At 41.0% G+C, this 22,294-nt stretch overlaps 1 protein-coding gene across 4 annotated transcripts; it reads left to right on the forward strand.

Moving 5' to 3' along the window:
- The first annotated feature begins 1,685 nt into the window (after positions 1-1,685).
- On the forward strand, positions 1,686-20,851 carry ttc33 (tetratricopeptide repeat domain 33). Of its 4 annotated transcripts, none has more exons than XM_061262371.1 (5): positions 1,686-1,807; positions 2,936-3,190; positions 13,494-13,575; positions 17,300-17,431; positions 18,828-20,851. In XM_061262371.1, exons 2-5 carry the CDS (start codon positions 2,940-2,942, stop codon positions 19,200-19,202), a joined length of 840 nt encoding a protein of 279 aa, XP_061118355.1. In that variant the 5' UTR covers positions 1,686-1,807; positions 2,936-2,939; the 3' UTR covers positions 19,203-20,851. The 4 variants fall into 4 exon arrangements, with proteins under 4 accessions (XP_061118355.1, XP_061118357.1, XP_061118358.1 ...); XM_061262373.1 differs by having other exon boundaries at positions 1,735-1,807; positions 2,939-3,190; XM_061262374.1 differs by lacking the exon at positions 1,686-1,807 and adding an exon at positions 1,829-2,084.
- Positions 20,852-22,294: the final 1,443 nt, after the last annotated feature.

A 22,294-nucleotide genomic window follows, 5' to 3' on the forward strand; every position in this document is an offset into this window, starting at 1 on the left:
TGGGTTGAGCCAGAAAATATAACTACTAAAGATTGCCAAAGTAAGACTAAAATGAATGGAATTTGGAACTTGATCAAATTGGTTATAGTCTTTGGGATTTTTCATAGACATGCTATTTTTACATCATGCCACAAATGGTGGCTTGAAGAGTGGACAGACTCCCTTGTGTCTTGCACTGCTGAAAAGTGGAATGGGACTCTGGTCTTAGCCATTTTTACCTGATGTAGGTTTTCTTCTAGGATTTTCCTGCAATTCTCTCCATCTATTTTCCCCTCAATCAAGACAAGCTTCCCATTTCATAGTTCCCATTACATACATTTAAAAAAAATGTGTTTTTACATTTAATTCTGAGCCTCTTTCTGATAAGCATCCCCATGGCATGATGCTGCCACTGAAAACTTCATAAGTATGCATGTTGTTGACCAATTCAGTGTTAAGTTTGTACTGTATACACTCATTGACCACTTTATCAGGTAAACCTGTACACCAGCTTGTTAATACAAATATTAAATCAGCCAATCATTTGGCAGCAAGTAAATTAATAAAAGCATGCAGATGTGGTCAAGAGATTCAGCTGTTTTTCAGACCAAATGTTAGAATGGATAAGAAATGTGATCTAAGTGACTTTGACCGGGGAATGATTGTCGATGCCAGACAGGGTGGTGTGAGTATCTCAGAAACTGCTGATTTCCTGGGATTTTCACCCACAGCGGTCTCTAGTCTTTGCAGAGAATGGTGCAAAAACTAAAAAACATTCAGTGCGCAGCAGTTCTGCGGGCAGAAAAGCGTTGTTAATGAGAGGTCAGAGGAGAATGGCCAGACTGGTCGAAGCTGACAGGAAGGTGACCGTAACACAAATAACCACGCATTGCAACAGTGGTGAACACACAACACGTCAAACCTCTCAATGGATAGGCTACAGCAGCAGCAGAAGACTTGAATCTAGTAAATACCTAATAAAGTGCTCACTGAGTGTATAGTCCTTCAAGTTTGGACAGTCAGAGTTAGATTTTCGGATTTAGGAATCGGTTTTTCAGGCATACTGCTGCCATACAGGCCAATAATGTAGAGTGACCAGAATATTCAAGACTTGTGAACTTCCCACCCATGAATACTCTTTGCATCACGGTGATTTCCTTTAATGACTTTCTTCCAGCCTGCATTGTTTGGACGGACAGCCTGATATATAATACACCTTTTACGAGTAAATAATTGACAAGACCGTACTCAAGTGGATATTGTGTGATGTTTTGTCATACCCTTTTCCTGATCTGTGCCTCTCAAATGTATCCCTGAGTTCCTACGGAAACTTGATCTTCATGGCTGGATCTTTGACTGAGGGATCTTAGAGATGGATGGAGTTAACATACTTATAAATCATGTTGACCACTATTGTAAATTGATAATTTGGGCTATGCACGTGGCTTCTTAATGGAATTATTTTTAATTATCTATTGGCTATACATTTTTGTTGCTTTGATAGTGTATGTTGTGCAGATTAACCCCACGTGTCATGATTTCAAACCCCGAGGCTACAGCGCGTTTTAAATCTTCAATCACATTAACGAAAAGTTGCGTTATTTCACAAGTTATCTAACAATACAACATATTTGTGTTTTTATTTTTATTTTATTTTTTTTACATGTCCACAGGACCACAGAAGTCTGCTCCGCTTTGTCAAGTTTCTCAAAGTTCAGTCAGTAGGCACTGGGTACTATTCCTTTAAATGTGGCAGAGCAGAAAATATTCCATGTTTTATTTCCGGGTTTGTAGGGGAAAGTTGAAAGGTCGACAACATCTGAATTTTGTGAGTATGTTGTTAGTTTTGATCACATAACTGTTAGTTAGATCATATCTCATTGCAGTTGAGGTTAACGTACTTTCAGTATAAACGTCTGGAAAGGAACACTTGTGCCGTTTGTGTAAACTGTCATTGTCACAGATCGTAGCTGTCTCGGGCTAGCTAACGTTAGCTGCAAAGTAACGCAGAAAAAATTAAATGCCACCAGTGTGCATGAAATGGCCGCGTCGTCTGCTTTAGAATTCACGAATGTCAGAATATGCCTACCCAACCTATAGTCACAGTAGGTAGTATTTTGATAATTATTTAATGTTGTTCGTGGCAAACTATTGGTACAGAGTTTGGTACGCTGCCTGACATTTAAGTGAATTACATCATTTCCATCAGATATCCACCATGACCCTCATAGTTAGCTACCAGTGAATGAGCAGAGGTATTGATGTGAAACTATTGTCAGGTGTTGACTCTTCCGGGGAACATTTACTAAACCCATGTCGCATAAAACGGAAACAAACCCAAATTAGCCTCATTTATTCCTTGTGGGCTAGGTTAGATTAATTTTAATATTTGTGGCAAGGAGAATTTTTTTTTACAAAAATACATGTCTGTATTTTGACAAAAGTAAAATCAGAAACTTTGAATGCAGTTTCCCACCTTGCTCCCTGCATTCTCCGCTGAGTTCCATTGCTGCCGGTGTAAAATGTAAAAATGAGCTGCCTTTACTGAACCTTGGTCCAGCAGTTTAGTTGTATGCCTTTGTAAGTCAAGTGGATGGTTAGGGTCTCATTTGGACCAATTTAGGTTTCCTCGGCTGCCATTCACAGTTCATTGAGAGTTTATGCTTTGAAAAGAACTTCCAAACTGTCTTGCCTTGCCCAAAGATTTTTTCTAAGTTAAACAGCATTGTACTTCAGAGAACAAAATATTGTTGTACAAATTAGTTACTGATGTCATACTGTAGGTTGAACTCCACATCTTATGCTTGTGTAAAAAGATAACCGTGCCAGTGTCTGTGCAAAGGGCCATTGTTTAAGCTGAATGATGGAAGAATATACATTATTCTACCATGTAAAAGCATTTTGGATGGGCTCTGAATGAATTCACGTGGGACACTTGGGACACTTTTCATCCCAGCAGGATGGCATCGTTTGGCTGGAAGCGGAAAGCCGGTGAGAAGGTCTCCAAGGCAACAGTCCAGCTCTTCGAGGCCGAGGCAGAGCCGGAGGCAGAAGCGGAGGGGGCGAGGCATGGGGCGGGGCACGAGGAGGGCGATCACGATGTGGACTGGGTCCACGCCATCAAGCGGCGGCGGGGGGTGCTGCAGGAGGACTGCGCTGCAAAAAGCAAGAGACTGAAGGACGAAGGGGCCCTGCTGGCTGAAGAAGGCAGGTCAGTGACCGTTCAGCTCCTTCATATCAAAGTGCTTCTCAGTTAAGGGGTGCCAATCTATTCTCAATCTTTCACGCCCACCTGAGTGATGCATGGCACTCAAGTGACAGTCTTACATCTCTTTCAATTTAATCTCTAGTTAGCAGAAATATATTTCATATTCCAAGTTAGAATGATATAAATGAATGTTGTTATGTAGGATGGGTGACTGTAGGGTGTCTCAATGACCGGAGGTCATTATTGTAAGTTCAAGTAAAATGTGTACTTTTTTTAAAGCTTAGTAGTTAGTCATTATTTTATGCAGAAGAAAACATGCTAGATCAAGGTTACCCAGATCCAGTGCATGATCCACATGCAATATGTGAGGAGATAATAGAAATGTAACCATGCATGCTCATAGTCTCCTGTAAAAAGAGGTCATTTAGCACAAAATGTGAAACCGCACATACTATTATAGGGCAAATTAGAAAAATAAATCTAAATGAATTTCTCAAATTTGGTTTTGCTTCAGAAGCAAATTGTCCCAGCCTATTCACAGGGGGTTTACAGGAGTGTTTCTCGTTCAGTTTGTTTAATGAGATGGAATCACACACTGTGATTCTTGACCTCATCAACAGGTCCTAGAGCAGCTGCCACTGTAGTTTCTCTGCTAAGTGAGGATTTTCCCCTCGCTTCATCCAAGAAATGGTCACCATCATGACGGAGATACCCTGTTTTACTGCCAAAAGGAGCTTGAGGCATTTTCGCCGTGAAGAAAGTCTTGGCTCTCCTAATCTCCTCTTGGCGAGAGACATTCTGGAATGCTCCGCCTAAGTGCTTCAGTGCCCGTAAATGATGTGTGGTTACAATCAGGTTGTAATAAGAGCTGCTGAAACTCGTTTGCCGGTAAATTTGAAGCAAAAGAAAACATTTAGTCTTTCTAAACGTTTCTCCTAAATCGCAGTAAAAGAGTTTTGGCACTTGGCTATAATAATGTGTATGTACATTTCATAGGCGATTATCTGACTGCCCAGATTGTATTCTGCAACCTCCTATACATGACAAACAATTAGCTACTCGAAGAGAAAACTGGTGCGGTTGTAAATTTATCCCTTGGCTTTTTTCCTCTCATGCAGAAGGCAACACGCTGTCTTTCCAGCAGAGGGAGTAATTACAAAGTGAATGTAAAGGGAAATCTGTGAATGCCTGCAAACTACATTGAATGCTGGTATCATAGTATGGTATCATAGACTCTGAGCTATTGGGTCAGGGTCCTCGATAAATGTTTTACACTCATTCCATATCTCCTCCCATAGTTTCATGAGATTTGCAAATATAAAATTTTTTTGACTCCCAACAGCAACGTCCAGGGTTAAAATCCCGGCCAGGGGGCCTTTCTGTGTGGAGTTTGTATCTTGCTATTTTTCAGCTCTTCATCCCTCTAACGACCTCATCGCTCTCTCAGTCTACCTCCTTCTCCAATACCATTTACTTCTGTGTACAGGAGGGAGGTGGGGTGGTGAGGCGGTCCAGACCACGCCCACACAATCCTGGCATCGTTCAATACAGAATTTATGTCTGACTTAAAATGTGCGTTATAGTTATTTACATTAATGCTTAACTGAGCAAACTATGTGGATGAGGAAGAAAAGTAGTTTCTGGTGCTGCCCTTGTTAAACAATGCATGAAATGTGACCTCTGTAACGTCAATATGGGTATAAAAAAAAAGGTGTCTTCAGGAAGAAACTGTTCAGGAATATCTCTGCACAAACAAAGCCGTTAATCTAACCTAAAGGATGTGCTATAGGGTGTGCAGAGGATCAAAACTTAATTTAACCTAAAGAATGTGCTATAGGGTGTGCAGAGAATCAACACTGTTAATTTAACCTAAAGAATGTGCTATGGGGTGTGCAGAGGACCAAAACAGTTAATCTAACCTAAAGGATGTGCTATAGGGTGTGCAGAGGATCAAAACGGTTAATTTAACCTAAAGGATGTGCTATAGGGTGTGCAGAGGATCAAAACTGTTAATTTTACCTAAAGGATGTGCTATAGGGTGTGCAGAGGATGTGGAAAGGGAAGAGAAAAGGTGCATCCTCTCCAAAAGCACAAGTTTGATTTTCAATAAATCCATCTGAATGAGATTAGTTGCCCAACCTACAGCAATTTTATGTGCAGACACAAAAAGAAAAAGAAATGGTTTGTGTATTTAAGTGTGACTATGAATCCACATTTAAAGGGTTTGTTGTCCCTGTTCGTTTGTGACATTTTGTCCCTAACTAGTCTTGACTGGCAATCTTACAATATTATAATTAAATTAAAGTTTAAAAAATATTTTAGAAAAACAGTGTAATGCTTTTAAGCATTTCCATAGCAGAGACTGTAGTCCATAAATATACACCAAAATGATGCTTTTGTAAGGATATGGAATGACAAAAACTACAATGTATGAACAATGATTTTCCATCCCTGATCGCTATTCCATGTAGAATGTCTGTGTTGAAAGGTTGGCCTTCACCTCCCCCTTGTACAGTTTATTGGGGCCATTCACTGCAAGCGCTGGACAGCAGAGAATAACATAGGCACATGAGCAGTTGACAGGAAGCAGTGGAGGATGTGGGGAAACCGTGTTGTTTTGTAGCATTTCCTGCACAACTGAGCCTGCTGTGGTCTGCGTGCTACTGAGCCAACTGCAGTCTGTGTGTAACTGAGTCTACTGCAGTCTGCGTGCTACTGAGCCTACTGTAGTCTGTGTGCTAGTGAGCCTACTGCAGTCTGCGTGTAACTGAGTCTACTGCAGTCTGCGTGCTACTGAGTCTACTGCAGTCTGTGTGTTACTGAGCCTACTGCAGTCTGCGTGCTACTGAGTCTACTGCAGTCTGTGTGTTACTGAGTCTACTGCAGTCTGCGTGCTACTGAGTCTACTGCAGTCTGTGTGTTACTGAGCCTACTGCAGTCTGCGTGCTACTGAGCCTACTGCAGTCTGCGTGTAACTGAGTCTACTGCAGTCTGCGTGTAACTGAGTCTACTGCAGTCTGCGTGCTACTGAGTCTACTGCAGTCTGTGTGTTACTGAGCCTACTGCAGTCTGCTACTGAGCCTACTGCAGTCTGCATGCTACTGAGCCTATCGCAGTCTGCATGCTACTGAGCCGACCGCAGTCTGCGTGCTACTGAGTCTACTGCAGTCTGTGTGCTACTGAGCCGACTGTAGTCTGCTACTGAGTCTACTGCAGTCTGTGTGCTACTGAGCCGACTGTAGTCTGCTACTGAGTCTACTGCAGTCTGTGTGCTACTGAGCCGACTGTAGTCTGCTACTGAGCCTACTGCAGTCTGCATGCTACTGAGCCTATCGCAGTCTGCGTGCTACTGAGCCTACTGTAGTCTGTGTGCTAGTGAGCCTACTGTAGTCTGCTACTGAGCCTACTGCAGTCTGTGTGCTACTGAGCCTACTGCAGTCTGCATGCTACTGAGCCTATCGCAGTCTGCGTGCTACTGAGTCTACTGCAGTCTGTGTGCTACTGAGCCGACTGCAGTCTGTGTGCTACTGAGTCTACTGCAGTCTGTGTGCTACTGAGCCTACTGAAGTCTGCATGCTACTGAGCCTACTGCAATCTGCGTGCTACTGAGTCTACTGCAGTCTGTGTGCTACTGAGCCTACTGCAGTCTGCGTGCTACTGAGCCTACTGCAGACTATGTGCTACTGAGCCTACTGCAGACTATGTGCTACTGAGCCTACTGCAGACTATGTGCTACTGAGCCTACTGCAGAATATGTGCTACTGAGCCTACTGCAGTCTGCATGCTACTGAGCCTACTGCAGTCTGTGTGCTACTGAGCCTACTGCAAATCTTCAATGAGTAACCACATAATAAATTGCTTGAGGGAACTGTCATAACAATTATTCTGCCACTGTCTAAAGCAATCATTGCTGTGTTCTGGAAAGTTTAAAAAAAATCTCTTTCTCTGATATCTAAAGACTGATAATGGATTAGGTTTTAGGTTTTTTTTTTTTTTTTTTTTTTTTTTTTTTCATCTTGTCATGTCATCACAATATCTGATAAGACTGAGATATTTTATGTGAAGGGGGCCAACATAATTTTATTCCACGTGCATAAAACCCTTTTCCTACTGAGTGGGGAATTCACAGTGTAATGCCTCTGTGCTAGAAGACCATGAGTCATTCCAGTTTCTGGTGATACAAGTCATTTAAACCACTTTGAACACAATGAATTCATTCTTTCCGGGCATTAATTTAATTTCTCCCTTGAGTGACTCGATGAATCACTCAGTACTGCTCTGTCGTGAATAGCCTTGGGGAAGAAGTCACGCTATAGTGACAGGTGAGAGATGCTGATTTCTCTGCTCCGCTTCTGCTTGTGAAGGTAATGTCACACAAGCATGTAGAATAGGAATGTGCACATACACACATGTACACACACACACACACACACACACACACACACAATAGTTTGAGGTCTTTTTGATCCGGTGCAGCTTTACGCTGTGGACGGTCGTTGCTTTCGATAACTTGAGTTTAATGACATTTTCCTCAAGTAACTGAATTTTAACAAGGAAATGATGCCTTTCTGGTACAGTGAGCTACAATGTGGTTATGTGTGATGCTGAGTCTGGACCTGAAGGTAATTTGTTTTGGCTCTTATGAGCATGCTCCTGTGATATCAGTAATGTGTGTTGTATTGTAATATTGACTCCTCGCTTGATTGTAAATGGAAGCCTGTTTTGATAAGAAGAGACATTAGGATTGTTTATGGTGGGCATCTTGATGCATGTTTTAAACATGTAAAATGTTGTGAAAATGTATCACACGAGTGTCCACATTCTGGAACGTACTAGGCATGTGCGTGTGTTCGTCTGTCGTGGCCTGTAATTATTGATGTAGGATTGGGAAATTTCACTATCCATGAAGTGCAGAGAGCAGTACAGACATAGATCAGGTCTCCAGACCACAGAGATACCGGTTAATATTATAGAGTACCGATTTGCTTTACAGGCCTCCTGAGAGCCATTTAGTAAATATGAGAAATAGAAAAAGAAAGATCGGGGTGAGAGATGGTATTCTTTGTAAAGTGCCCCTTCAGTCATTAAAGCTTTCCAGGTAAACGGGTAGCAGGTTTGTTACATCACTCAGAATTTTTTTTCTTGGTACTGCCAGCCTCCCAAAACCAGAGTTGACTCACTTTTGTCTCCCCATTTGAAGTAAGCAAGGCCTCCCCCTTTTCCTGTACGGTTAATTCAGTCTGTCGGAGTACAAGGTTTAGTTATGCTGCTCATCTATTTTCACACGTTGACTAATACTTTTTTTACCCTGTGGTTGAGGGGAAATAATACAATGCTGTAATGTAGGTATGGACGTTTCTGGCATTACCGGGGCGCCAGACGGTTGGTTCACCGATGACTGCGGTCACGGACTGAACTGTCCGCTCCTCGCCCCGCCCACGTCCCGCCTGGACACATACTCACAGGGTTGTGTGAGTACCTGTTGGATTATACTCTCTTTCTTTCCACAACTTACTCATTCGTGTATTTGTGGAAAGGAAGAGAGGTAGGGACACTTTTACTTCACTTAAATGCTTTTTGGTGGTTCTGGCCTGGTTTCTGCCCAATTCTCCTTCTGCCCCCTGTAAGGTATCTGTGTGACAGTTCTTGGTAAAAAAAAAAAAAACATTATGCAAAGTATATGTATTTCACTTGTTTGTAGTGAGTCCTGACCTTTCACTGTAGAGTGATTCGGGTAGAGTTCAGAGAAGCGTGTAGGCTGTTCTTCTCTGAAGCCTGTGCTGGCAGCTCTACTCTATGGTCCATGGGCTGTTCTGCACAGTCATTGAGGAGTACCCTTCCTGGCAGAAGGGAGAACATTTTAATCTTGAGAAATGTCCTACATCTACTTTACTATGGGTCTACGGTTGAATCATATACTATTATCTACCATTGTCATTGCATCAAATATGAGCCATGAACTTTCCCAATGTTGTCATCATTGGTGACACTACGTTTACTTTGTGAATATATAACCATCTTCCTGCACTAAAACCTGGTTTGGCTTGGGATTGCCCATAATAAAATTATCAATATATGGGTGTTGATTCAGAATGATTTAAATCCGGTCATAACGTCCTTATTTGAATAAATAAGGAAGTTATGTGTCTAAAATAAATCATGTAATGCTTGTTCACTTTCTATGTACGTATACCAGTGCTGTTATACAACAAATATTGTTTGCGGAAATGGGTGTGATGAGACTTTGCAATAAATTCTTATCTGCGAATCTTTATTGCATGGCAATGCATTGCACATCAATCAGCTAATCACAGGAGTATGGGGCTTCTGAACGGTCACTCCGTTTCCATGCCTGTTGTCTTGGCATGTTACATCCTCATAGGTTTTCCCATTTGCCCATGAGTAAAGTGCGGTCGGCCAATGTTATTGGATGATGCATAGTGCACTCAGTCTATACACAAACAGAAGAACTCCCACGCACAGAATGGAGCAGAAGAGAGGTGTCTGCTCTGTACAGGGTTCGCTGGTGGGGAGCGTGGAATCAGTGTGTGTGTTCAGACATACAGTCGTATGCAAAAAATTGGGCACCCCTGGTCAAAAAGCCTTTTAAAATTAATATATTGGTGTTCAGAAGCGAACCTGACCTCTAAATGGTACAAAATTAAACATGGCACATTGAATGCCAGGGCTGTCAATGTGCTGCAGACAGAACTCAGTAGCTAGGGTAGCTGTCACTGCCATGTGTGCCATGTCAGCACCTTTGATGAAAGTGAGCGAGATAAGGGAAAGTCCCTCCACTGATGTCTCCTCAGTCCCCGTTCACAGAAAAGTAAGGAGTAAAGAGCATGTGAAGTGATTACAAAGGCCTAGTAGGGACTGGCCCTGTGATATATTGACCATGATAAGGTGCTATGGTAGATTGTGTAGATGGCTTACTTACGAGCATGGCTGAACTGCCCCTGAATCTGATTGATGGTTTGCTAGCAGGTAGCATGACCACAGTGCTGTGGATCACATACTGCGCTATGTGGTGACATGATCTTTATTACACTTTCAGAGCAGCAGCCCAGAAACCGCAACGAAAATCAGAATTCAGTCCCATCTCAATTACAGACTGGTCTCTGGATTCAGCACAGTCCATCTGAATTACAGACTGGATTCAGCACAGTCCTTCTGAATTACAGACAGCTATTAGCTATTGTATTGTTGTGGTATTCTAGCTGCCAACTGTGGTATGCTAGTTTGGAAGTTGATGTATTCTTTAAGGGTTCCGATTGTATCTGTATGGTTACACTAGGACTCGGAACTGTACTGTCCTCTTCCGTCCTCTTTGTACTTGTACTTGTGTTCTGCACTTCATTGTACGTCGCTCTGGATAAGAACGTCTGCTACATGCCTTGTAATGTAATGTAATGTAATGTCTCTGGATTCAGCACAGTCCATCTGAATTACAGACTGGTCTCTGGATTCAGCACAGTCTATCTGAGATGCAAGCTTGTACGAAGAGATTTTTTTGAATATTTTTTTGGTCATGTAAAACTCCTACTGATGACAACTAATCACACCTGTGTGATAACCTGTTAGAATCTTCTATCTGAGAAGCGAAGGAAACCAGTGCCGACTATGTGCTAGACATGGTTCTGGCTCATCCCATTCGCCATTTTTCAATTTAACTCATCTGCAGTACCTCCCATTGAACGGACAGATGCAGGACAGAACGGACAGTATTCCAGACAAATGCCTTATATGGCATTTCCGGGGAGTCAAATTATGCTAATTCACAATTCTCATGAACCTGTGCTCATTTACATACAGTTGAGGCCAAAATTATTAGCCCCCCAGGAATTATGAACATTTTCCTAAAATTCCGCCAAATGCTTGCATTATTGCTAAAACTTGATATAATCAAACATTCACCAGTGCTATTTAGTAGCTTTTGGTACATTTTGGAATGTAAAATACATTTTTAGGCTTGCTTTATATCAAATATAGTGAAAAATGGGGTGGTCAAAAATATTAGCCCCCATGTGCATTTTTGCTTTCAAAACACATAAAATCTACGAATTAGCTTTCAAACCACACCTGTGCAGTCAATTAGCTTCCCAACAACACCTGAGCATTCAATCAGCATTGAGCTTTAAAAAAAAAAAGGGAAAAAAAAAAGGAAGAAGATAGGCCCTGGTCCTTATCTTTGTTGTACGGGTAGCAATTGAAATTGTACTTCCCTCTAGGGTCTTTCAGCACACTTATCCCTGGTTATGGGTATGCACTTTGTTGTATGTCGCTCTGGATAAGAGCGTCTGCCAAATGCCAATAATGTAATGTAAGGGACTCCAAAGAACAGGGCACTTGAACACATTGAGAGGGACTACTCTTACTCACCATGCCAAAGACAAAGGAAATCAGTCTTGAGCTCAGAAAGAAGATAGTGGAGGCTTATAATAAGGGGGAAGGCTATACTGCCACTTCCAAGCGTTTTACAGTGTCTAGAACAGCTGTACGTTGCATCATTGCTAAGTACAAGGTGACAAATTCTGTAAGAAACAAACCTGGGCGTGGTCGAAAGCGCAAGATTTCAAGAACTCTGGAGAGGAAAATAGTCAGAGATGTCAACAAGAAGCCCCGGACATCTGCCAAGATGATTGTTGCTGACCTGGCCTCTTCTGGAGTTAATGTTTCTAGGAACACAGTTATGAGGGCTCTTCATTGTGGTGGGCTTCAGGGTCATCATTCCAGAAGAACCCCTTTACTCAAAGAGCGGCACATCAGAGCCAGACTGAGGTTTGCCCGTGAACATTTGAAAGGTAAAGATGAGTTTTGGAAGTCTGTCCTTTGGTCTGATGAGACTAAACTGGAACTGTTTGGGCACATGGATTTTGCTTATGTTTGGCGGAGAAAGGGCGAGGCCTTCAACCCTAAGAACACAGTTCCCACAGTTAAACATGGTGGTGGGAGCATCATGCTGTGGGGCTGTTTTGCAGCCTCAGGCACAGGGAGCCTTGTTTGGGTGCATGACATCAAGAAAAAATATAATTATATTGACATTTTGAGGGATAATATGAAGAAATCTGCTCTTAATCTAAGCTTAGGTCGTCGCTGGGTCTTCCAACAAGACAATGATCCAAAGCATACCTCAGAATTGGTCTAACAGTTATTAAAGGACACCAAAACCAAGGTCCTGGAGTGGCCTGCACAGAGCCCAGATCTCAATCCTATTGAGAATCTGGCGGGTGCTCAAAGTGAATGTCCATTGCTCGGAAACCACGCAATTTGGACCAGCTGGAACAATTTGCTATGGAAGAATGGGCCAAAATCCCTCGAGACATGTGCCAACCTTGTGAAGAACTACTCTAAGAGGTTGTTGTCAGTTGTGGCCCAGAAAGGGTAATATGACCAGGCAAATCATTTTGGCTGTGTCATTTTTGCCTTTTCTTATTTCAACTTGTCAGCAAATGTAGGGGAAAATCACAAGTGTTAATGGTAATTTCCATGGAGAAATCAAAGGGTTTGTCTGATTTCACAAGGGGGGCTAATAACTTTGGCGTCAACTGTATAGATAAGATTTTCTGAAGTTAAAAAGCGTTTGCTGTATCTGAGGTGGCACACTCGGTTATAGAAAATGTACGATAAGAATAATAAAATGTTTTTGCGTGAGGCCCAATGTGATAAGTGGGTGGCTATAAAAACCCCTTTTGACTTCATTGCTCTCATTGGTGGGAAACAGGAATGTGACTTGTATTGGTAAATTAATGTTTCCAAACCTACCCATTACCTACCTGATAGTAAATCGCTTTCTGTGATTTACTTGTGTATCAGGATGTTTAGTTTGGCTAGGTAAGCAGTGTTTGGCTAGGTAAGGGGTTTGTTCATACATTTGCATGTTGCGGTATTACGATAAAACCCCCCCCCCCAAAAAAACAACAACAAACAAAACGATAATCAAATAGGCCCTGGTCCTTATCTTTGTTGTGCAGGTAGCAGTTGAAATTGTACTTCCCTCTGGTTATGGGTATGCACTTTGCACTTTGTTGTACGTCGCTCTGGATAAGAGCGTCTGCCAAATGCCATTAATGTAATGTAATGTAATGATAGCTTTTGGTCAGTAGGGGGTCTGATACTCAGACATCATCCAGAGTCTTTTGTGCTCTTTTACCTGTGAAGTGTGTGCGCCTGGAGGCACGTGGGTTCCTGTCTGTGTGTGGGTGTTATTGCAAGAGAGTGATACCTGGAGTGTCTGTCCCTTACTGTCTGGGGGGTTGAATACCTACCTCACACTGGTAAATGACAGCCATTTGTTTGCCTGCAGGCAGTGGGAAGCAGTCAAGAGATGGGATGAAGCCATACAGTTAACTCCAGAAGATGCTGCTCTGTATGAGATGAAGGCACAGGTATGCCAACTGTTCAGTGCTGTATCATAGAGTGAGTCCTTTAGATTCACTCTAAATTCAATATAAAACACAGTGAGTTTAAGATACCACACGTCTCCAAATCTGCCTTGCACATGGGTTGACATACTGTATAGCACTGCAGGGTTAAGGGCACTGGAGCACTGCAGGGTTAAGGGCCTTGCACAACGGCTGTGCGGATCTTATTGTGGCTACACTGGGATTAGAACCACCAACCTTGCGTGTCCCAGTCATTTACCTTATCCACCATGCTACAGGCCGCCCATTACACTACATGTAAGTGTTTTACTTACCTTACACTACATTAATGTAAGTCTTTTACTTACATTACACTACATTACATTAGTTTAGCAGATACTCCAGAGCAAATTGATTGAATGGCATAAACAGTCTAAGTGCATTGGAATAAATCCCATTGAATCCCTACACTTTTCAATATTGCCCTATATTGAAAAGATCATATTGACATGCTGAAAAAAATCTTTCAGGAAATAACCCAATGAGGCGTTGAATGAGCCATTTGAATATTGCGTCATTCTGAGACAGGATGTATGTAAGAACATTATCAGATGTTCCCTAAACTGTTTTCTTCCGTCATTGGTGTGTGGTTTAAATATTGTGAGGAAAAACTTGCAGTTCCTCTTTAGAAAAGTCTATAATTGTTAGTGTGCCTACAGAGTACTTCAATGTTCTGTAAAGTAAATGTGTGAATATGTATAAAAATATGAAATAATTTGTTTCATGGAAAGTTGAGAGCTACAGTAGAGCATGCCTGTTGTTTTCTCATCATTATTATATATATATATATATATATATATATATATATATATATATTTCCTGGTATTATTAATTATGTCTGTGTTCTGACGGTAGATGTTCAGGTCTTGGGCTGTTTAATGTATTGTGTTGATTCATGAGTGTCTGTTACTGTGAAACCTTGGTTCACAGAGCTTGAGGTGTTGTTAAGGTCTGTTCTCATCCATTGTTTATTATAGCTGTTTATATACAGTATCTTCTGTGCAGTCAGCAAAACATTAGCATACCTTAGTGCAGACACTAGTACAAAGGGTGGTCAGAGATGGAGTCACAGTGCTAAAGCTATTGTTAAATTGTCTTGACTATAAAAAGGCATAAACTCATTACTGAAGGCTCCTGTGATGTATTCAGTGCTGTAACTGCTGTAGACTGAGAAAGGTATGGCCGTATACCCAATCATGGAGCAAACTTACAATCAACCTAAGGATGGAAAGAGATGGCAGTAATTTGTAAATATATCATAGTACAATAGAAGTTGGGAGCGTTTGGCTTGTAATCTAATGAAGGCAACCCCTTTTTATTTTAGCTAAGGCAAGGGGATTCCTCCTTTTGACATGTTTTGACATTGGCGCCCTGGAAGACGTTTCTTGGAGTGTGTAGTCGGTGTGCTTCACGTGGCACATGAACAGTGTTGTTATAGCTGCTGAAGGGCCATCAACAATGCAGCGTTTAGTTGCCAAGTTCTGATATGATGGGAATGTCACTGGGACAAGGCTGTTCCAAGAGGCTTCGAGGAAGGCTAAAATGAGCTGATGGTAATAAATATCAGTGTAGCGCATTGGCTGTTCTGCAGGAGCCATTTTCTGTGATGCGCTAAGTGTTCTTTTCCGTGGTCTTCTGCAGTGCTCCAATCCTAATGAATGCATGCACTTGACGTCAGAGGCGTTTTCATATCGTCATTTCCCAGAGTCCTTTCAATATGTTATTTATAGACATACTGCTCGTTTGCGTAGATTCTCGGTCACATAAATTGGATTTTCTGATCTGTTGTGGAAAATCACAACAATGCTCTGTAATGGGTCTTTATGACATGCAGTGCTCTCTACACACATCTTTGGGAGGAAGAGGACAAATGCAAAGTCTTTAAATTACCTTTGCATACAGACTGAGAAGTTGTGGTTAGTGCAGGTGGAAAAACGTCGTTCTGCTATTTATACATTATTTAGACGTACACCATCCTACATCTAAAGGACAGTGGTTTTTCCTCTTCTTCTTTCTCTACTCATATTCAGTTTCCTTAGTCCACATGTGATTTCGTTCCCCATTTGTAAAGGATTGCATTTATAATATGCACATTTTCTTAGTGTTTGCTTCACAGTACGTACTGTAGTACAGTAGTTACACTGCTTTGGATAACCGGTCAGCCATATACCATATGTTCTGGACAGGTGCACGTCGGCTCATAATTTGTGTTGTACTTTGTGTTGATCTTTATGTCTGCATGCATGTTTATGTACGTTTGTTTAAGGGCAGCCTGTGGTCCTACTCCATTATGCACTTGAATTCCCCGTACGCTGGGCTTAAACCTGTCCAGTTAAAAATCCATGTACATTTAATCACGCGTGTACTGTGCCGTCCGTCCGTATTTGGACGGTGACTTAATTTTGCCGTTTTGACTCACATTGGACACATTGGATTTGAAATGAAACAATTACAATATGGTTAAAGTGCAGACTGACAGCTTTAATTTGATCCTCATTATTTCCTGTTTGATTCACTGGCTTTTTGTCTTTAGTCATGTTTTCAGCAGGATCCAGGTCAGGTGATTGACTTAGGCAGTTAAGATCATTCACTTTTTAAACCTGAAATACTGCCTTTAGCAGGATGTTTGCAGTCATGGTCCTGCTGCAAGATCAATTGCCACCCATTGACTTTCAAGTTATAACCAGTTCCTTTCTTTCTCCATTCTTTCCTCTTTCTATCACTTTGATACAGGTTAATACTTGTCTGATCTGTCCATAACTTTGTCCAAGAACTCTGCAGTTTTTATATACTTTTTAGCAACCTGTTCATTCTGTCTTTGAGGCTTATCAGTGGTTTACATCCTGCTGGTATAGTTTTCTCTTTATGGCAGTCTTTACCACATCTGTGCCTATAACCTGGAGAGTGTTCTTGATCTGTTTGACAGTTGCAAGTTTTTTTTCTTCACAACTGAAAGCATTCTTCAGCCATCCACTAGCGTGGTCTTCAGTGGTCTGCCAGGTCACTTGCTATTGCTATTGCTGATCAGTGCATTCTTGTTTCCTAACAATGTATCAAACGGTTGGTTTTGACACATCCAAAATTTTGTCTATGTCTATGGCAGTAGTTATTCGGATTTTTCAGCCTCATGGTGGCCTGGGGTTCTGACATTGACACTTATTTGGTTCATATGTCTCCAAAAGCAGATGCCACACCTAGAATGGCCTTTTCATTAGCTTTCTTCTCATGCAATGACAACTGGCCTAGAAACAGATGAGCAGGCAATTGTCCCTTTACTTTTGGCGCTGCTACTGTATGTATAAAAAGGGAAATTCCTACATGGATGTACATACCCTCAAATTAGAGTTGACTTTCTGCACTTTAGCCTCCAATTCATTGTTTCATTTCAAATCCAATTTGCTGGAGTACTGAGTCAAAATGGAGTACAACAGTCATGTATTTTATGACATTTTGGGCTAGATCCAGGATTTCTACCCTGATAGTGTATACACACTCCCAAATTGCAGTGTAACTGTAGTGACTAATGGAATTAAATTCCTAGTGCAGGAAGAATGTTAGTAGTTTGTCATTTACCTGCTTTCTAAACATCTGTGCAACACACGGGAGCAAAGTTTGTAAATCTAAGCAGCCAGCAGGAGCTTCAGCTACCTGACCTTCTGAGACCTTTGACCTTTGACCCCCCCTCCAGGTCCTGACGAGTCTGCAGGAGGTGTTCCAGGCGGTTCAAGCCGCTGAAAGGGCTGTGAAGCTCCGCCCGCCGTGGTGGGAGGCATGGCAGACCCTTGGGAGGGCTCAGCTTAGCCTGGGGGAGGTGGATCTGGTGAGTGTCTGATGATATATGGGCCATCACTGTTCCTTGTGGTCCTGTCCCTCTGACTGTTTATGTATGCTCCAAATTCCATTATCCAACCTGCCACGAATTCAGGACTTCCCATGCGTACTGCACTGTACTGTTTAAGAACATTGCACGCAGGCATGTATTATTATCATTTATTTTCTCAACAGACTTCACTTTCAGACATCCAGACAGAGTTATCATTGGAAACATTTGCAGTAATATGTAACAAAGAATCCCTACTTGGATTAGGTTTGTTTCCAGAAAATAGGTTCCCTAGCTTTAGATCAGAGTGCATATACATAATGTAGGTATAGCTAGTAGAACAAAATTCTTCATGTTTATATTTGCAAGTGTCTTCCATAACATTTCTAAAATGTTCTTAAGGATGTTGGAAATAAAAATTCTTACATAAGTAAATCTTGCCATTGTGTCGGAACTAAATGCTATTTCAGCACACCCAAGCCCTGGAGCCTCAGAGGTTTCTAAGTGTGCCTGGCGCAGGCTTGGACCTGTATGTTCACTACGCAGGTATTCAGCAGAAGCAAGACGCTTTAGTACTCGATTAGGCCTTCGAGCTCATTGGAAAATATGGGAGTGCTTGATGTTTATGTAGCATACTGAATAAATACATGAAATGGCATAAAGGAATTTTTCTTTTTCTTTTTTTTGTGTTGGTTTGTAAAAATATCTTTAAGTGTATGTTTGCAGTATGTATACTTTTGTAAGATTTAAAACTGCAAGCAACCATGTTCACAGCAGACTGGATTTCTACATTTCTACAAGTATGTTTAAAATTGTCTATTGATGTTTAATTATTTTGCACAGGATTGAGTGTGAGTCTCCAGTCCCTTTTAACTGAAGGCAGCTGAAGGAGGTTTGAATTTATGAAGTGGCTTTTGTTGTTGTCCTTTGGCTTTCCAGTGCTATTTCTAAGCCTGCAGAAAATCTGAAACAAAATGGTACGAAGAATGATGCAAAAGCATTAAATTGGACTTGGAAGCATATGACAGGAAAATCTGTGACTTTTAAAGATGTGCTGGGGTTTGGCAAATATATAAATAAAAAAAAATGCACTACACTATCTGAAAAACACGCAAAATTCCTGTCAAGTGCATTGTGATGACGCTTAATTGGTTTAGTGGTTCCTTCAGATCTCAGCATCTCTGTAAAGCCCTGTAGGTAACAATATTTTTTTCTGGAAGGCCACAATTCTGCAGTATTTTTACTTGATTGTCATTTGTTTGTCAAAAATACATTTTCCGTTTTTCATCACTCCCTGACTAGACCCTATTCTGAAACCAAATATGGCTTTTTGATCTCGCCAGGTGTGAACTTCAGTATTGCTCATCACGCACATTGTCTTCTTCTGGTTTTTCAGGCTGTACGGAGCTTCCAGGTGGCCATTCACTTGTGTCCCGCGGAGCGCCCCCTGTGGGAGGAGGACCTCAGCTGGGCTCAGAAGCTGCAGAGTCAGAGCAGAGCAGCGCACGAGAAGGCCAGAGAGGAGGAAGAGGTGAAGCAGCAGCTGCTCCATGCTCCTGAGCTGGTTCCAGACTATGACTTTGAGAGCAACGAGGTGGTGGCCGCCTGCACGGCCATCGCGGAGAGACAGAAACACTACGACAGCCTCAGAAAGGACGCCGTGCTCATAGACTCTAGTGGAGCCCTGGTACCCATCAACCACCAGGACAGTGAAGCCCTGCCCCAGGGCCAGTTTGTCAAGGCGCGATTGGCTGACATCAGTGGGATTTAACGGTCTTAGCCGTACATGTTTTCGTTTGGTGAGGTTTTTCAGTGCTTCTTTTAGGGCTTCATCCTGGCCTTTCTCGAGAGAAAATGTTCATATTCTCATATCTGGACACAGATGTTAGGCCATTGCTTTTGTGTTCCTCTTGTGAAGTGTTCATTGTGTGTTCTGCTGTTTGAATATGCATGTTTTGTTGTCAAAGAATACACAACTCTTCCACCATCAGAAAATAATTTACAATTAAAACTGTGACATTAAAATGTCTATATTTATTAGACAGAAATATTTTCAGTGCTCCAAGCATGAAACTCCGTGTCTGTGTCTGTGTCTTGTTTAAATGGAACCTTGGTAAATGGAATGAAGTAATCAAAACATCTTGGGTGTGAATGATTCTGCAGTTTAAACAGCCCGTCTGTGCCAGAGAGTAAATCCCTTACATCCCCACCTCAAGGTTAATGTTAAGGACATTATGAATATTTTTCAGATAAACTGTCTACATAATTTCAAACCAAACCAATTTAAAATGTTGTTGAATCCCAGATGATGAATTTATTACTGCACAGGAACCGTGAGATGACCCACTTGCATTCATTATCGACTATAAAAAGCTAAACATAAAACATTGTACCTGGCATTGAAAACATGTTTAAGGGCTGAATGTGATTCCAGGTACTTTAATTTATGAGTATATTTTACATTACAGTGGTGCTTTGTCCATTTTCATGTCTGGCAGTTTGAATTTCCATCCACTTAGCTGTAGAATTACAAAATGGGTGTATGACATGAAAGACTTGGGGCAAGAAGATTTATCAGGATTTTGAACTCACACTCAAATTGACGGAGAATGCTTTCACCTTTGGAATGATTTCAGTGACTTATTTAAATTGTAAGTGTCGGTTGGGATTGTGCCATGTAGGAGATGACGAAAGAACCTGCCCGCAGGGCATTAACGGGGAAGTTCATGGGAAACAAAATGGAGAATTCTGATGCTTTCGCTCTCAAATGAGACTGCACCATGAGATCTTACAATCTGTCTATGTAAGATCAGAGTGGAAGGGCATTGACTCATTCCGGCTGGGACTGGAGCATAGGAAAGCAATCCTAGGCTTAACCATCATGGCCATCAACAGCTTCTAATTTAATCTGTATATTGAGAAAATTGAGAGCCAGGTGCCCTTGTTGCTCCAGTAAGTTTCTGCGTAGCTAGACAGTCGGGCTTCTCTCTATGCATAGGTCATCAGCTTGTGTTGTTCATTATACCAAAATAATATAAAATAGTGCAAAAAGAACAGATTGCTACTGATTTTAAATAGTTATTTCTGTGCTAATATTGTATCCTAGAAAGGGATATAACCCCAGGAGAGCACACTATCATCTGTGGTCCAGTGACTATAACTATTCCTGCAAATGCTTTATGGCCTGTGAGTTCCTAGGACAGAAACCAATGGAAATTGTTATCAGACGAAGCATTTTATATTACTGTCTGTTTTCACTTCAAATTGAACCCCTATTAAAAGCATAGGATGTTTATAATTATAGTGCTTTCAGGTTTGAGTGAAAAATGCACAGCTTGTCATTACTGTACTGTGCTGTTCATTGTATTACAATCTAACATTGTAATCATTTAATAAATATTGTTAAAAGTAGCATAGCTACATCTGTGTGGAGTCACATTTGTGATTGTAAATAGTGTACGTACATTGTATTGAATGGATTCAAAGCAACGTTCTTAATAGTTCTAAATTATAGACTATTACAGATAAACCTTTTAAGCAATGATGAGCTATTTGAAAAGAAAAATGCATTTTAAACACCAGAAGTGCAAGAGCCAATTGCTTTGGACTTTAGTTTGCCCATGTACTACTCTTATTGCAAATCCCTTGAAGCAATCACAGACAACAGAATCCTATGACTATGTTGTCCCAAACATTCAGCTCACTGTGTATAGAGTACTGTATATAGAGAGAGGTTTTCATCAGATTGTTCCAAATATATTGGAACAACTTGCCTCAGTTCTTCTTTGGCTGTCTGACTTGCTTCTGGCTCTCCAGACAGTAGTGGTCAGGTTTTTATCTGAAAAGTGGTCTAATATTTAATATCTTAATTTAATGAATGACATACAAACATTTATCTAACATTACTTTTTTTTGGAAATCTTAAATTTGCTATTTTCTACTGACACATAAAATAATAAACATCTAAGACCAAATGTATATATTACATAATCTACAATGCCTAAGACCTTGCATTGTACTGTATATACACGCAAATGTTCCATTTCTTGTAATATGTGGATCACTTGTCCAGAGTGGCCTGACCAAATACCTTACAAATACAGTCTGTGAATACGGCACAAGAAGTCATTCCTCCCTCCAGGTCAGTATGATTCCGATTGCCTCTAGCATACTATTTCAGATCATATGACTACGGTTAATGTTTTTGTGGTGAACGTGAGAGCTAATGCCCTTTTCTTGAGCATACAATATCACCCGCCGGCCAGCTAGAACTGAAATGACTGATTGACTTAAAATGTAACCATCTGGTTTGGAGGAAATGTGCTCATGTTCAGGTCTCTTGGGATGAATTTGGCATGCCTAATCACTTTAAGATTTTGGTTGCCGAAGGAATAATCCTGTGTCCACTGCACAACCGGCTTCTGTAGCTAAGCACTAGCATGAGCCTTTAATTTAATTAAAAATATGTTGAATTTTTTTCATGTTACAGTTTCTGTAAAATGTATGGAAATTTGCAAATGCATTCCTATTGCTGATTTTAAGAATTATTTAGCAGATATGTGGACTGCATTTAAAAATATATATTTAAAATAAAATAATGATATAAGATTGCCTATCAAGTTGCAAATAGGCCAAGATTACATGTATACTTATTTCCAAAGGAAATGTATTTGTTGCCAAACAAAATCAACAGGAGACATCCTTTTCACAAATTGATAAAAAATATTTGGCTAGCTGGGTAGCTTGTTTGTTGTGTATAATGAACTTAGAATGAACTTTCAGTATTGGAGCAATATGTGCACCTTTTGTATTTGCTTAATTAGCTTAAACAAAAGACTGCCAAGAGCATTGTTTGGGATAAGA

The sequence above is a fragment of the Conger conger genome, chromosome 12, assembly GCF_963514075.1.
Source record: "Conger conger chromosome 12, fConCon1.1, whole genome shotgun sequence".
Taxonomy (NCBI): domain Eukaryota; kingdom Metazoa; phylum Chordata; class Actinopteri; order Anguilliformes; family Congridae; genus Conger; species Conger conger.